The sequence below is a fragment of the Poeciliopsis prolifica genome, unplaced genomic scaffold (genome assembly GCF_027474105.1).
Source record: "Poeciliopsis prolifica strain line A6 unplaced genomic scaffold, Auburn_PproV2 SCAFFOLD007, whole genome shotgun sequence".
NCBI classification, from domain to species: Eukaryota; Metazoa; Chordata; class Actinopteri; order Cyprinodontiformes; family Poeciliidae; genus Poeciliopsis; species Poeciliopsis prolifica.
This window is the reverse complement of record NW_026562382.1, coordinates 3968659-3983233: the sequence shown is the minus strand read 5'-3', so window position 1 is coordinate 3983233 and position 14575 is coordinate 3968659. Positions and strand designations below refer to the sequence as shown.

At 41.0% G+C, this 14575-nt stretch overlaps 1 protein-coding gene across 3 annotated transcripts; it reads right to left on the bottom strand.

The window, feature by feature from the left end:
* Window positions 1–727: 727 nt before the first annotated feature.
* shox (short stature homeobox) lies at window positions 728–12598 on the bottom strand. 3 transcript variants are annotated; one of them, XM_055032409.1, is made up of 6 exons: window positions 12297–12598; window positions 10377–10585; window positions 6901–6958; window positions 6598–6707; window positions 3204–3416; window positions 728–2823 (listed from the first exon to the last, which is right to left on the bottom strand). In XM_055032409.1, the coding sequence occupies exons 1-6, from the start codon at window positions 12541–12543 to the stop codon at window positions 2734–2736; spliced, it is 927 nt and encodes a 308-aa protein (XP_054888384.1). In that variant the 5' UTR covers window positions 12544–12598; the 3' UTR covers window positions 728–2733. The 3 variants fall into 3 exon arrangements, with proteins under 3 accessions (XP_054888384.1, XP_054888385.1, XP_054888386.1); XM_055032410.1 differs by having other exon boundaries at window positions 6598–6686; XM_055032411.1 differs by lacking the exon at window positions 728–2823 and having other exon boundaries at window positions 3048–3416.
* Between the last annotated feature and the right edge of the window lie 1977 nt (window positions 12599–14575).

The following is a 14575-nucleotide window of genomic DNA, read 5'->3' as shown; positions in this document are numbered from 1 at the left end:
AGTCAGGCTGCGTCTGGACTTTACAGCAACTCGATTTGCTCTGCTGGCATGTGTTGCAGAGTGCATGCAACGTGTGTCTGCCAAAACAGGTCCTACACGAACGTCAGCTCTTTGGACTGACATTGATGTCGATCCTCAGATTGCAACCTGCAGTTGCTGAGATTCGACTGCAGGTTGGCACAGAGACACAGAAAGAAACTGCAGCACGGACAAAAAAAATCCACAACATTTTTGAACGGCTGCTTCTGAAAAGTGAGGTTCGCGGTCTTTCTAATTCATGCGTTGGCCTGGTTTCATCAGGCACAGGTACAGATGCACCAGTCATTCAGTGGAGATCGGAACTGGACGATTTTCCGTTGATTCATTTTGATTCTGAAAGATTTGATTTCCCCACCTGATTCATTAAATGAATTGAAAACACCAACAAACTGAGCACTCCTTCCATACTCGCTCTAGCATCGATTTCAATGTGCTTTTTTTAAGTTTTATTAAATAAAATAAGATAGGAACATATGTTTTCATACATAGATAAGAGTATTCTTATAATTCCTTCATTTTCTATTGGATTTAAAACAAATACATCGATAAAAAAATAATCAGGGTAAGCATTTAGGAAACCGGTAACAGCCAGGAAAGGTCTGATTGCACTCCAAGTTACAACGCATTCTTCTCCACAAAGTCAGATATTTCTGAATGGTAGAAAAAAAATAATAATTATTTCAAAAACTCAAGTACAAATATTTATAGCTTTATTGATATTTTACTCGTACAAGATGTACATTCATATTTTTGTGAATCAAAAAGGGGTGGAAACAAAAACAGCTGTACGATGACTCATGTATAGGCATGCTTGCGTATGAAATGAAAATCATTTGAATGGGTACAACAAATTCCATGGCGAATTGTTTTAGTCCAACCGTCCCTGAAATCTTTGTAAACTCAGACACGCTACATTACCGGTTTGATTTTTTTTGTTTGTTTGTTTTTTTTTATGCTTTTTCTTTTTTTCTTTTTTTTAGGCAAACAATGCATTACACCTCCTAATTCAAATTCAACACTTAAAAAAAAATACAAAAATAAATGCAAAGCCATGTAAAAATGTACACTTGTAGTTCAGCTATTTCATCTTTCCATAAAACTTTCAGACAAAAGTAATAAATAAAATAAAACACCCATAGGTTTAATTTAAAATGGAGACATAGATAAACATTTCTAAATGGAGGTCTGGAAATGTAGAAAATGTTTGGAGGTATACATAGATCTGAAAATGATCTACATATTTAGTGCTGCAGTGTTATTTTTCTAAAAAAAAAAAATCTTTGAATTTAATTTTGATTTTGTTTTGTTTAAAACAGTTAAAAATAGTCTGAATAATCTGGGAAGGTTTGATTTTTACAACAAAAACAAAATACATGCAAAATGAAGCTAATTATTCTAAAAACAAAGACCTGCTTTGAGTTGCAAGCCTGATTTGATTTGTTCATAATTTAGTATAAGTTAGTTTTTGTTTTCCTTTTGTTTCTGCAGCATCCGAAAACTGTGCTCATGTCTTCCCAGACAGATGTGCCCCTTGAAACAAAATGTCTGAATACGTGTGGATCATGTGGGATTATGGCACCTGATTGAATTTTCTTGATAGAAATAAAACACGCACTGGCGTTAAAAATCTGCTTTCCACCAGCGCATGGAAAACGACCGAAAACCCAAAAGAGAAAAAAAGTTTCTTCATCATCGAGGATTAACTTCTAGCTGTTTTAACTTTCGTTTTGTTTTTTCTGTTTTTTGCTATTTACAGTATTGCACTTAAACTGCACACAATTGCATTTCAGTTTGACTGATGCTTTCTTCATATTTTTCAGAATTACAAAAAAGCAGAACACAAAAAGGAATCCCCGTTATACCCTTTGCTCGTCGTGGTGATATCAAAACCCTCCCCCCCCGTCCCTCTTTAATTAGTAAAGTAGTATCTGCTTGTAGTGCCATTTGTAAACACCCTCGTACAAGACCTGAAGTGCAAAGGCTATCTTCACTTCTTTTTCCCAAGATACAACACAACAAGAAGGAAATAAAGACAGAGAGAGAGAGCGCACCGTGAGGAGGAACTGAACCCGAGTCCGGCCATCACAAGTCCAGCATCGCACGACAACGTCTCTTCCCCCTCCCGAAGCGAAGCGTCAAAAAAAAAATAATAATAATATATAGAAAACTGTTGCGTTTGTTACAACACAAGTCCACGAGAAGAGCGACGTTGGATTGGGATGGAGACCTTTGACTTTGACCGTTGCGGGGGGGCGAGGTGTGGGGTGTTGCTGAACGGCAGTGTTAAAAAACAGCTGTTGAGAAGTTGCGTCAGGTGGGAGATGGGGGACCGGTCCTCCATTTAGAGCTCATGCACTCTGCAGCAGCAGCGGACACAGTGGTTGGAGACAAATATGGCCTTTTTTTTTTTTTTTTTTCTGTTTTTTCTTCTTTAAACTACTGAGCGGGGTGGAAAGGTGAAAGCCATTCCAAAGCTTTGGTGAGGTGATGTGTGGGCCTCCCCCCCCCTCTTACCCCTCTCCTCCTAACCCTCTTTTCTCCTTCTCTACCCCAAAAAAAAAAAATAGCTCAGCCCCTCTGCATGTCAAAAGAGACGGCAGCCAGCGGCAGTGAGTCTCTGCTCTCGACCCTGCCAGTTTGCTTTGTTCTAACGTCCTCTGGTCTGACGGGGGGCCCCCCTCCCCGGCCTGGCCCTCAGACAGACATCCACATGTGTTTGTACGGTCCTTGGGATGTGATCTGTGCCTGGAGTGGACTGAGCCACTGGCCCCGCAGAAGTCCTGCCTGTTGGGCGAAAAGTAAAAGGTGATTTCACTGGTATTTAATTACCGTTCTCTACAAGTGGTTTGTTTTGGCAGCTGGTTTTGTGACAATTTTCCCTCCTCCTCCTCCTTCTGCTTTATTTTCTTCCTCCACTGTTCCCTCCCCTCCCACCTTCCACACACACTCCCCTTCTCTCTGTCTGTCTCTCTCTCTCTCTCTGTATGTGTTCCTCTCTTTCATTCTCACTCAGTGTTTTTGTTTTAGTTTTAGTTTTAGCTCGTGAGTGTCACGGCCCAGTTTCACAGGCCCAGTCTTGTGTGAGAGGCGATTATGGGCATCAGGCGAGCGGAGGGGCAGCCCGGTGGGGGTCAGAGTCCCAGAGCCTCGGTGTGTTTTCTTGCCTTGAGTCGCAGGTCGGCGATGCTGGAGTTCTTGCTGTTGCTTTTGGCGGCCGCCGCCACCGCCGCCGCCGCGGAGGCCGAGTCGGCGAGGGACGCGATCGGTAGTCCGAAGGGAGGGGGCGGGAACATCAGGTAGGGGGCGTGGGCGGCCAGGTGAGGGTGCAGGTGAGGATGGGAGTGGGTGACTCCGTCCAGCTGTAGCTGTGCTTGAACCTGCAGAAGGAGCAGAAACAGGGAGTTTAGTCAGCATGTGTGCAGAAAGGAGCGGAGGATTTAGGTTTCACAGTCTGACGCTATTAAGCTCCCCCTCAAAGCTGTTGCTTACGGTATGTTTTCTAAGAAAATAGCTGAGGGCCACAGTCGACACTTTAGCCCTTTCTTCATGTCAGCTATTCTAAAAGTTAATGAATCATACATTGCTCTCAGACACCACATCCAATTTAATCGCCAGGAATCAAAGTATTTCCACAACCCCAGAACAGATCTCTTTAACTCTGCAACACACGGGCTTGTTACTCTGATTATGTATTCGATTGCATAAATAAACAACTTTTGCATTAAAAAGACATTTGCACATTTGGAGTTATAAATATTTATTCAGACATATCCCTGAGTCAAGCAGAAAAAAAAAAAAGAGAGAGCGAAATGAACCAGAAACCATAAGGAGCATAGGATATCAATTTTCACATTCTTGGCAATTATTTTATAAGAAGTAGGTGAAAATTAAGCATCAGCGAACTTCAGAGGGGGAGAGCTGAGCCCTGTTGCCATTTCTCGTGTGTTTCAAGCACCACAGGGAAAAAAAAAAAAAAAACAGGAAAGAAAGAAGAGAAAAAAAGAAAGAAAGAAGGAAAGGGAGAAGGAGAGAAGTAAGGAAAGAAAGAAAAGGGGGAAAGAGTCACTAGTGCAGCTCACACTTTATTCTCCAACCAAAATAGAATTAGCCAACGCAAAGGCGAAAGTTTTTTTAACTCGAACTAAATATTTATTTTTCACTTTGCTTCCTTTCAACTTGGCACGCCAAATACCAAAAAATTGCTGCCGTTAAAGGCAAATGAAAGGGAAAACGAGTCTGAACCACAAACGCGCTCTGCTGAAGGCATCCCAAACAAAAGCAGCTGCAGACAACAAAACTCGCCCCAACAAATGTACTTGTGAAGCAGGGATGGGAAATTTTGATCAGTGATTGTGGTAAAATAATAATAATAATAATAAAATAAATAAAACTTTCATTGTGAAAACAATAAGCATTAATGATCTTTGAAAAAAGTGAGGATTGCTAAGATCCCTGAGTTTCCATGACTGTATACATAATTTGAAAATATGACTTAATGTAATTATTATGTGTTTTTAGTGGTGAAATTAATGTAACTGTTGTGCTTAAGCAGCTGCAGTTATGATTCCTACCTGGAGAGGATTTATATGGTAAGCTATATTTTTATTTGGTTGACATGATTCTCCTGACTAAAAGTAAGGCAACAATACTATCAATGTCTTGAATCTGATTGGGAATATGTGTAAATAGCTAAAAAATTAGGGTTATGGGAAAGAGGATTTCCAAATTCAAAGACTCTGAGCTCATCAACAAAGAGAAATCATCGAAATGACACAGAAAAAAACTCTGGGTACCAATTATGTGTTTGATTGCTGCAATGCAAAGGAGAATTTCTTCTTCTTTTTTTTAAATAAAATCAAAATACAAATAAACACTTGTTTTTAAAAATGGAGGCATTTCCCAATAGGAAACCAACTTCTTGGTTGAATAAAAATATCAAAATCTGGCAGGGCCTGATCATAATTTTGGGGCCTAACAGCAACTGACATTAGTCAAGTTTCACTTTTAGAGTTTGTATACGAGTCTGTAGCTGTACCACTAATTAAAACAATGAACCTATAAATGCTGTGAATCATTGCTTTTATTATACTTCCCATATATGCAACACAAGTGAAACGTCAGGTCCATGTCGCCCATGCACAGACTTCCAAATGTAATGCTGCAACACCTACTGAAACCATATTTAAGAAAACTCTACTTTCAATCTTTGTGTGCCTTTTGTGAAATACACCAATCGCACATTTGTAATTTAACACACAAAGCACGCAATGAGGACCTTTTTTCGGAAAGCTAAGGTAATGAGGATCTACCTCAGACCTTCGCCCCTGCATCTGTGCACGCCCACAGTTGGTTTCAGCCTCACGCGGCGTGCCTCTCTCAGTATGCAGGCCTCCGAGCCTCCGCCCCTGCCAACGCAGCTCAACGCCAATATCCATCAGAGCCCACTCCATTCCCCCCGCTTTCATCATCCCCCTTTTATGTGCTCAGGCCTGCCGCACTGTTGGCTTAATTAGGCCGCAGCTTTTCACGAGGGTCAAGCAGACAACACAGCAGCTCGGATGCAGAACCACGGCAGCGCCTGATCAGAGGAGTGTCCACTCCTCCTCACCGCTCTCTCTCTTCACGAGAGGAGATGGTGGGAGGTGAAAGGTGCACAAATTCTGATGCGATGATGCCTCTCCGTTCAGCATGAAGCAGCTGCATATATGCATGTTTATATGTAAAGTGCAGAAGGTCTACTTCTCCACGTACTTCAAGGCATGGGCTGGTGTGTGAGATTCTTGCAATATGATATAACCTTGAGTAAAAAAAAAAACGCCACAGTTTCATGGCTGCAGGGGAAAATTTTAAAACAGAGAATTCTAGCTTAAAAAAAATTATTTGAACAGAAAAAATGTATAAAAATAAACAATTTTCCTATTGACTTTTACAGATATAATGTAGCGTATTTTGTGCTATTTTTATTCACAGAATTGGGTGATTATTTAAAATAATCTCCCTGCTAATTTAGATGACTCAAACAGCTCACTGGACAAAGTTTAACCGTTTTGCTGTTTTGATCTTTACAGAGGACCACAAATGTCACCAGCTACTGACTGTGCTCTTCATAATGGGAAATGTTTCCAAATTTCTCTCTTTATAGGAGGCTTCTTTCAGCCATCTGAGCAGCAGTGTGCAGCAACAGGTGTTGCAGGAGGAACATTGTTTACTCCACACCTCACAGAGTTGGAGAAGACCCAGGTCGCTCCAGCATTTTCCAATTAAAAGCACTTTGAACAACAGGATGTTGGAAAATGTCTGCGGTTTTGAAATTGTAGCTTTCTGCAAACCTCTAAACCAGCAACCAGACCTCGCCTAATTTCCTTTTAAATATCAACGCGCATAAACACCACGCAAACGACAATTCCCATCCTAACGTCTTTTTAAAAGGAAGCCCCTCCACATTTGCAAATTGCACAGCAGTAAGTGTTTCTTTTATCATTATTCGATCCAGCCTCAGCTCACACACTCCCTGAATGATTCGTCAGCCACGTTCTGAATCTTGAAAGCATGGCCTACCTGTTGGAAGGGCATCCGCAGGGCGCCCATGTTGACGTAGGGTGCCACTCTGCAGGCGTCCAGGTGACTGCCGCTGCCCAGAATCACACCTGGGGAGAAGGGAAAGATGTCTGTCAGACAGCCAGACAGTTGTTGTTATGTGAGATGAGGAGGTCACAAATTTTTGCACATTAATATATACAAAGAATAAAAGTCTTGAATCACAAGCAGTATTTAAAAAAAATAGTAATAAATTCTTAACTGAATAATAACATGTGGAGAATATGGCTGAAATAGCTGAGAGGTGTTGGAGGTTTTATTTACCTTTGTGCATTTGGTTTTCTTGTTTTCGACATTTCGCTCTTCTGTTCTGGAACCAGACCTGCAAGAAGAGGAGAAGAGGAGAATATTTGGTTTAATATTTGGTTGTCACATTTATTCCACTTCGATTGTTAACAGACCACCTATGTGAGTAAGAAGAAAAGGAGGGATAACAGTACACCTTAGCCAAATGTAGCAAAAATGTAAACAATGGCACATGACAAAATGTAGAATGTTTACTGGTTTATGACTTTGTATTTTTGTGTTTTTATGATGTAAAGCACTTTGAACTGTCTTGAAGCTCAAATGTGCTGTACAAGTGACCTTGATTGATCAATTGTTTGACTAATTAAACATGAAAGATATTTGAATTCTGAAAATAAAATTAAAACCAGATAGAAAAAAAAACAACAACAAAAATTTCTAGGACAGCTAATTAAATGAAGAGGAAAAAAATGACAAGGGAATGACAAGAAGATTAAAAATCTAAGACGCCACAATCACACAACTGAATAATGACAATAATACAAATAAATAAATAAATCACAGTGATGACGTGTCGTCAGCCATCTCCCCAGCCTGTCTTTTAAAGCTGCGGGCTACGTGCGGGCCTGCGTTGTTAATCGCCATCGACTTAATTTTCCCTCGTTGAATAACATTATCTCCCCTCCCCTTCGACCCCCGCGACGATTATCATTTACAGATGCGAAATTAGCGGGTCGGTCCGCGCGGGCGGCAGGCTTGGTGATGACGACTCGCAGTCAGGGCGCCGCCGGCCCGATTCCAGCTGCGCGACGCGGCCGCGTGCGGGCATGGGTGTTGCTGCAGCAACGGGGGAGGGGATGACGGGTGGGGGGATGGAGGGAGGGAAGGAGGGAAGGGAGGGAGGGAAGGGAAGGAGGGAAGGAGGGGGGACAGTCGATAAACGGGGCCATTAGTGACGGAGGGAAGAAAAATGGCTTGAACATAAAAACTGTTGCCTTAAAAATACATCTTGGAATATTTTCCGGGAAATACAAATAAATAAATAATTATTATATTATATTATATTATATTATATTATATTATATTATATTATATTATATTATATTATATTATAATTTAGACTGTGGTGTGTGAGAGAGGAAGGGAGTGTGTGTGCGTGTGTGTGTGTGTGTGTGTGTAATCAGCTCTTCAGCGGTACAGACGTGTTTATCAGTATCCCAGGTGATTTTTTTTTTTTTTTTTTTTTGCATCCACGCAGCAGCCCTCCTTCAGATAAATCAAGGCTCATATTAAGACGGGGCCCCGGATCAATTCCAATTACGCGCCAGTATGTTAAGCAAAGTGAACTACACTGGTTCAGACAGTTATTTCTTCATTAAGGGCCACTCAATGATGCGCTTCACAAATACCCTAATCTCATTTCCCTTTTGATTTTTTATTAGAGACAGTGAATAATGACATTTAATTTAGCGGCGCGCCAGAAAACCCAGAGATATTAGTCCTAACCGAATTACTGCCTGCTCCTCACCAAGCTCTCATAACTTTCAATTAGATTCATTGACAGCTGCTCGGAGCGCAGGTTCACAGCCGATACAACGACCCTTGCTGCACGACACCGTGGAAAAACACGTCAGAGCGCACTAAAGAGTAAAATTAATAAAAAATAGATAACAGAGCGAGAAGAGAAAAAGGGGGCTTTCTGAGACTTTTCCAGGGCGAATTCTGTGCGCTTAATCCACCTGATCTGAACTGGCGAGGGGTGGGGAAAAAAATACAACAACAAAAACACTAAGACTGCTGTGACTTTGCAAACCGCACGCACGCCGTAAATTATTGTAATGAACACACTGTATTAGCTGGGCCGGCAGCTTCGCCCTCCCCCCTCCCCGTCCTCCCCGAAACGCGCTGTCAACTGCGGTCCGACAGTGTTCAGCTGCAGAAGTGGCGCAGTCGGCGCGCTCATAAAGCCCTGCGACGGGGCTTATTCATCCGATTAGATGGATCTGAACAGCAGCAGAGTTGCTTCCACAATCGAGTTATTTCTAATCTGTTTTTATGGGGACACTGCATCAAAGCCGGTGGCAGATATTGCAAAGAAAATGAGGAGGGATACGAGTTGACATAAGAGCGCGTCCCTTGAAGCGGCCATTCAGGCTCTTCATTCATTTTAATCATTGTTGGGGAGTTTTTTTTATTTGTATTATTATTATTATTACTAGTATTATTTTTTTTCCCCTCTCCATTCCCTCCAACACTCTGCAGGCCTCCCGCTGTGAGTTCAGCAGAGCTTCTCACTTCCTGGCTCATTCTCAGCAAATCATGCTGCTTTGATAAGACAAACTGCAACCAATGAACCACCTATAAGGATAAATTAATATTTCTAGTAACTGCAGAGGACGAAAGCTTTAAAATATATATATATATAAATAAATAAATAAATAAATAAAAGATGCACGTCTAAATATTTCCAAATCGTTTAATTTCCTGCCTGTATGGGACTTTATCCTAAGGGTTGCATGTAGTATTATAACTGACAGGGATGGTGTAGTTTACTTGTTCTGACATTAGTTTATACCAATTACTGGGGATAGACGTGTGAGTAATAAACAGCTCTTTATTAAATAACATGGGAATGTCTTAAAAAAAACATGCAGGTAGCTTTCAATTTTTTTTTACATTTTACATTTAATGGTCGCATCTTCTTAAAAAAAAAATAAATAAATAAATAAACAAGCACATATTATGTCCAATTAACTTTAAAAAGACGTCGACGTTACCTTCCATGTCAATAACGAGAAGGGGGGTTGAAAATGAAACAGATGTCTACGTTTAGCTGAAATTAGCTTAGCTTCAATCCCTCGTTATTTAGGCTGAGTTTGAACCGAACAGCTACGAAGCTAAACATTGTTTAAGCTAACGAAGGAGACGAAGAAGAACGTGCTAACGCGAAATGACGTCGTTAGAGCGCCTCATTAATTATTATTACTATTACTACTATAAAAAATAATAAGAAAAATAATAAATAAAAAAAGTAAAAGAAAGAAAGAAAGAAAGAAAGAAAGAAAGAAAGAAAGAAAGAAAGAAAGAAAGAAAGAAAGAAAGAAAGAAAGAAAAAGAAAGAAAGACAGGAAGGAAGAAAGAAAGAAAGACAGGAAGGAAGAAAGAAAGAAAACTGTTTTCTAGAAAAAAATTAATTGAAACGTTTTCATTTTTGCTACATTTTCCCCCCGAGTTTTATTTAGGCGAATTAATACCAAAAGCTGACTTCGGGTTTTGCATTTCCTGTGTGGCAGTTGAACGATTGTCATTGAAGTGCACACAGATTTTCATAGCACGATCAACAAGAGCTTGCAGCAGTGGTGGCCATGATGTTGAGAGGAAATCGACTCTTTTTTTCCCTTTTGGTCACATGCATGAGGGTCACATGCATGTGGATTTATTTTATTTATTTATGTATTTATTCTTAAATAAAAGAAACCATGGTTCCTCCTCACCTGCACCCTGGCCTCAGACAGCCCCAGCCTCTGGCTCAGCTCCTCTCTCATGAACGCGTCCGGGTAGTGCGTCTCGTCGAAGAGCCGCTCCAGCTCGTTGAGCTGCTCCAGGGTAAAGTTAGTGCGGCTCCGCCTCTGCTTCAGTTTGCCCTGCGCGTCCTCGTCCTCGGACTTCACGTCGTCCTTCTTCTCTTTGCACTCGTAGATCCCTGTTGGGGAAAGATGCGGTGGGTCGGAGAGAGGAGGAGGACAGCTGAGTGGGGTTTTTAATCACAAAACACACACGTTAAAAGCCACGTAGACTTTCCCCAATATTGGGTGCCATATCCAGCCTAAACAATGGGTGGGGAGGGCATCAGGCCTTATAGGCCTGAAAGTTTGACACCGTGCAGCATAAAAAAAAAAGAAAACACGAACCAGCCTGAATCCTTGAGGAATGAGGCCTGTGGCTGCATCTCCAGCCTCCATTAGGCAGTGTGTGTCTGTGTGTGTGTGTGTGTGTAATATCAGTGACATGTAAATCAGTCACATGGCCAAGAGAGCGAGTTAAACAAGAGGGTTACATTAAGACCATGGGAAGAAGTCTAAATACTCACCCCTGTAAAATCAGATTTAGAAACAAACAAGCAAACAAAAAAGTAATTCTGACATCAGCCCGAAAAGCTGCCTCAGTTTAGCCTTTCTTCCTTCACAGTGAAGTCACTGCTTCTACTATTAATAGTAGCACAGATGTCAGCTGTTTGAATAACCGATCTGCTCAGTGGCAGCTTTTTTTTTTTCTTTTCCTTTTTTCTTTCTTTTTTCTTTTTTGCAGGTTGTATTTCCCTGGCGTGAAACTGTTCCGTCCTCAGACTGAACGCTAATTGATTTACATAAAGTTTCATTAAGTGAAATGAAATCCCCCTTCCTTCATCTCCGATGGCAACGAGGTGCAGAGCAACAGAGGAGAGAAGCTAATCCTTAAAATAATAATGATAATTTTTTTAAAAAATTGTAAAAACTGTCCACTGAATGTTTGGGACCGATGCACACTCTCTGTCTCAGCTGCTGATCTCCAGAGGACCAAAGCTGCCACAGACATTTGAACTTATTATCTTTTCTTTTTTTTTTTTTGAATTTCCAATGAAGATATTTTACTTTACGACCAATGACAAACTACTCGTGATTTCGCTGGGAGCTGCAGAAAAATGAATGGAGAGCGTTCAAGAGCGCGGACGATGAGATCAGGACGTGAAGTCAACGCCGTGATAAAATTACAAGTGAAGTTTTTTGGGGGTTTTTATTTGCAGTCATGTAAAAATGTAACCGAGAATATTGATATTGCATGCAAATAAAAATTCAGTAGGCCTATACGAAAAGAAAAAAAAACATTCCGCATATTATTGCAAAAAAATGCAGTTTCTCTTTATTATTATTATTATTATTATTATTATTATTATTATTATTATTACAACTAAAGACTCCATTTTTTAATTTTAATTTATACCTTGAACTACTTCAGACGCATTACTGAACAGATAACACAGACGACTGGAGTCATCAATTTTTCTTCTTTTAATAAAAATGATGTGTGAAAACATGAAATAGTTAAAGCGCTGCTCAAACGAAAAGCCCGCCTCCTGCTGTGTGCCATAATCTCCGAACAAGGTTTTAACTTTCCTTCCAATAAACTCGCTCAAATCCGAATTTAAATTCGTTTTTTTTTTCAGTTTTTCTTTTAGCGCCCTTGATTCTGATTGTTATTCCTTTCGATGCAAAAAAACAACAACAACAAAACAAACAAACAGAAGGACGTGGATATATTTCTCCGACACAACGCGGCTTCTTTCCCCCTTTCTTCTTCTTGTTCTTCTTCATTTTTTTTAAGCAAAGAAAAAAACTCAGATGAAAAAAAAAACTAATCTAAACAAAAAGGCTCACCCTCAGTCGCCCTGGAAACATTAAAGTCCTTCAGTTTCTCCTTCTCCAGCTCCACGTGGTCCTTGTAGAGGTGCACCGGGCAGTGGCTGGCGTCCGTAATGTCCTGCAGGTTCGTCTCCGGGCTGCCCAGCTCCCGCGCCCGCGTCAAGCCGCTCTCCAAAACTTCCCTGTACGTGATGCTCTCCTTGCTGCTCTCCTTGCTCTTCTGATCGAAAGACTTCGACACGAATGCCGTAAGTTCTTCCATGGTCGCTCGCCTCTCTGCCGCTCGGTAGTGCTCCTGTTTTTGTGTTTTTTTTTTTGTCGTTGCGATTTTTCGTCGTTCTTTCTCTTCGTCTTGTCTTGTCCGTGTCTTGTAGAGGGTGAAATAAAAAATAATAATGATTTAAAAAAAAAAAAAAAGTATCCACCGTGCAATCAATCGCTCGGTGTTGTTCTTCTTTGCACAGCCGCTGCTGCCGCTGCTGCTGCTGACGGCTCTGCGCTCTTTTTCTGCGGAGTCTGACAGCGGCGACAGGGATAGAAAGGGTGGAGAGGAGGTGAGATCACTCCTGCTGTTGTGGCTGTGTATTTGAGAGCTACACTATTTATACACGGCCACCTCAGCCCAGCCCCCCCACCACCACCCACACCCACTCTTTCCCTCCGATCTCTGTGTCTTGGGCAATTACAGGCCGCCTCTACTTTGCAGAATTCAACTTTCAGCAGCTTTGTCTTTTTTCTTTTTTTCTTTCCTTCTTTCTTCCTTTCTTTCTGTTTTTTAACCCCCTTCCTTCCTCCTTCCTCCTTTTTCTTCTTCTTCTTCTCTCACAAATCAATGACTGATGGAGGCGGTTAATTGAATTACGGGGTCATTAAAATGCTCACGGTGCCTCGCTCCTGCAGGAGGCTGCGTTATGGCTGTTACGTCTAATTAATTCAAAGAAAATGTAATCAAGGTGATTGGGAGACACAGACGCAGCGGATTGTTGAGTTGCCGCTCCGTTTCCTCGAGCTGATCAATTATTTTTGCCACCAAAGGCTCCCCACCCCCCCGCCCTTGCTCCCCTCCGAAGAAAACAATCACAAAAAAGAAAAATACATCAATGGAAAATGAAATATCTCCATGTTTATGGGAATGTAAACACTTTGCAACCAGAGGGAAAAAATGCACATGGCTCCTTTAAGATGTCAACAGATGTCAAACATTTCCTACCAGGGCAATGCTTATAATAATAATAATAATAATAATAATAATAATAATAATAATAATAATAATAATAATATAATAATAATAATAATAATAATAATATACAAAATATATTTTTATTTCGTGGAAATAAATCATATGAATGCAATAATCACTGTTTGGCTGTTATACGTCTAAACCAGCTTGTTTTTAGCATTTTCCCTTCGCGTTACAAATGTGAGGTAAAATAAAGAAATCAATAAATACCAGCAGTGACATTAAAATTATATAAATATATATGTCTCTCTCTACTTTACAGGATTTTCGTGGGGAATGAGCGCGAGCCCGTGGTGGCCTTGACGCTATATCTGAGTGGTTCATCCGTCCAGCGCGCAAAGAGGCACAAAAGGCCGGGAGAGGAGCGCGCTCCCCTGGGTCTGTCGCCCTGAGCGGCCCGCCGCGGTGAAGCCCTCATATCTCAGCTCTCTAATGACTCGGTGTGATGTCTCTCCATTTATCAGCGAGCCCCGCTTGCACTTCAGTGCGGGGCTGACGCACAAGGAGTCTCTCTCTCTCTCTCTTCTCTCTCTCTCTCTTTCTCTCTCTCTCTCTCTCTTTCTCTCTCCCTTGTGCCATGAACTGCGCCTTTTGTCGTTAATAGACCTAAATCCTCTTTAAGACGCAAATCTGCGCTCCTCCGGTCGTGTGCCGCGACATCGTTCCCTACAATAGAAGTGGCGCTCACAGGAGGCGTTTGAACTGAAATAATCCACGAATAGGGATTTTAAAAAAAATGCAACATGATGTAAAAGAAATGAAGCGGTTCTTTGTTTCTCTTTGTTCTTTAGTGATTGCTGCTTCGCAGACAAACCCAATTCCGTGCGAGAATCTCGGTCAGTTTTTTGTTTGGTTTTGTTTGTTTTGTTTTTTTTGGTAGGGTTTTTTTTTTTTTTTTTTTTCCCAAAAAGTGGTGCCCTTTATTTTTCTACTCCTCTAATAGTTTTCACAAAAAAAGTGCACTGATAAAACAAACGGTTAGAACTAAACCGGTGAATCTGGTGCAATAATTTGCAAAGGGCAGACAGGATCAGACGAGGAACCTTTACACAAA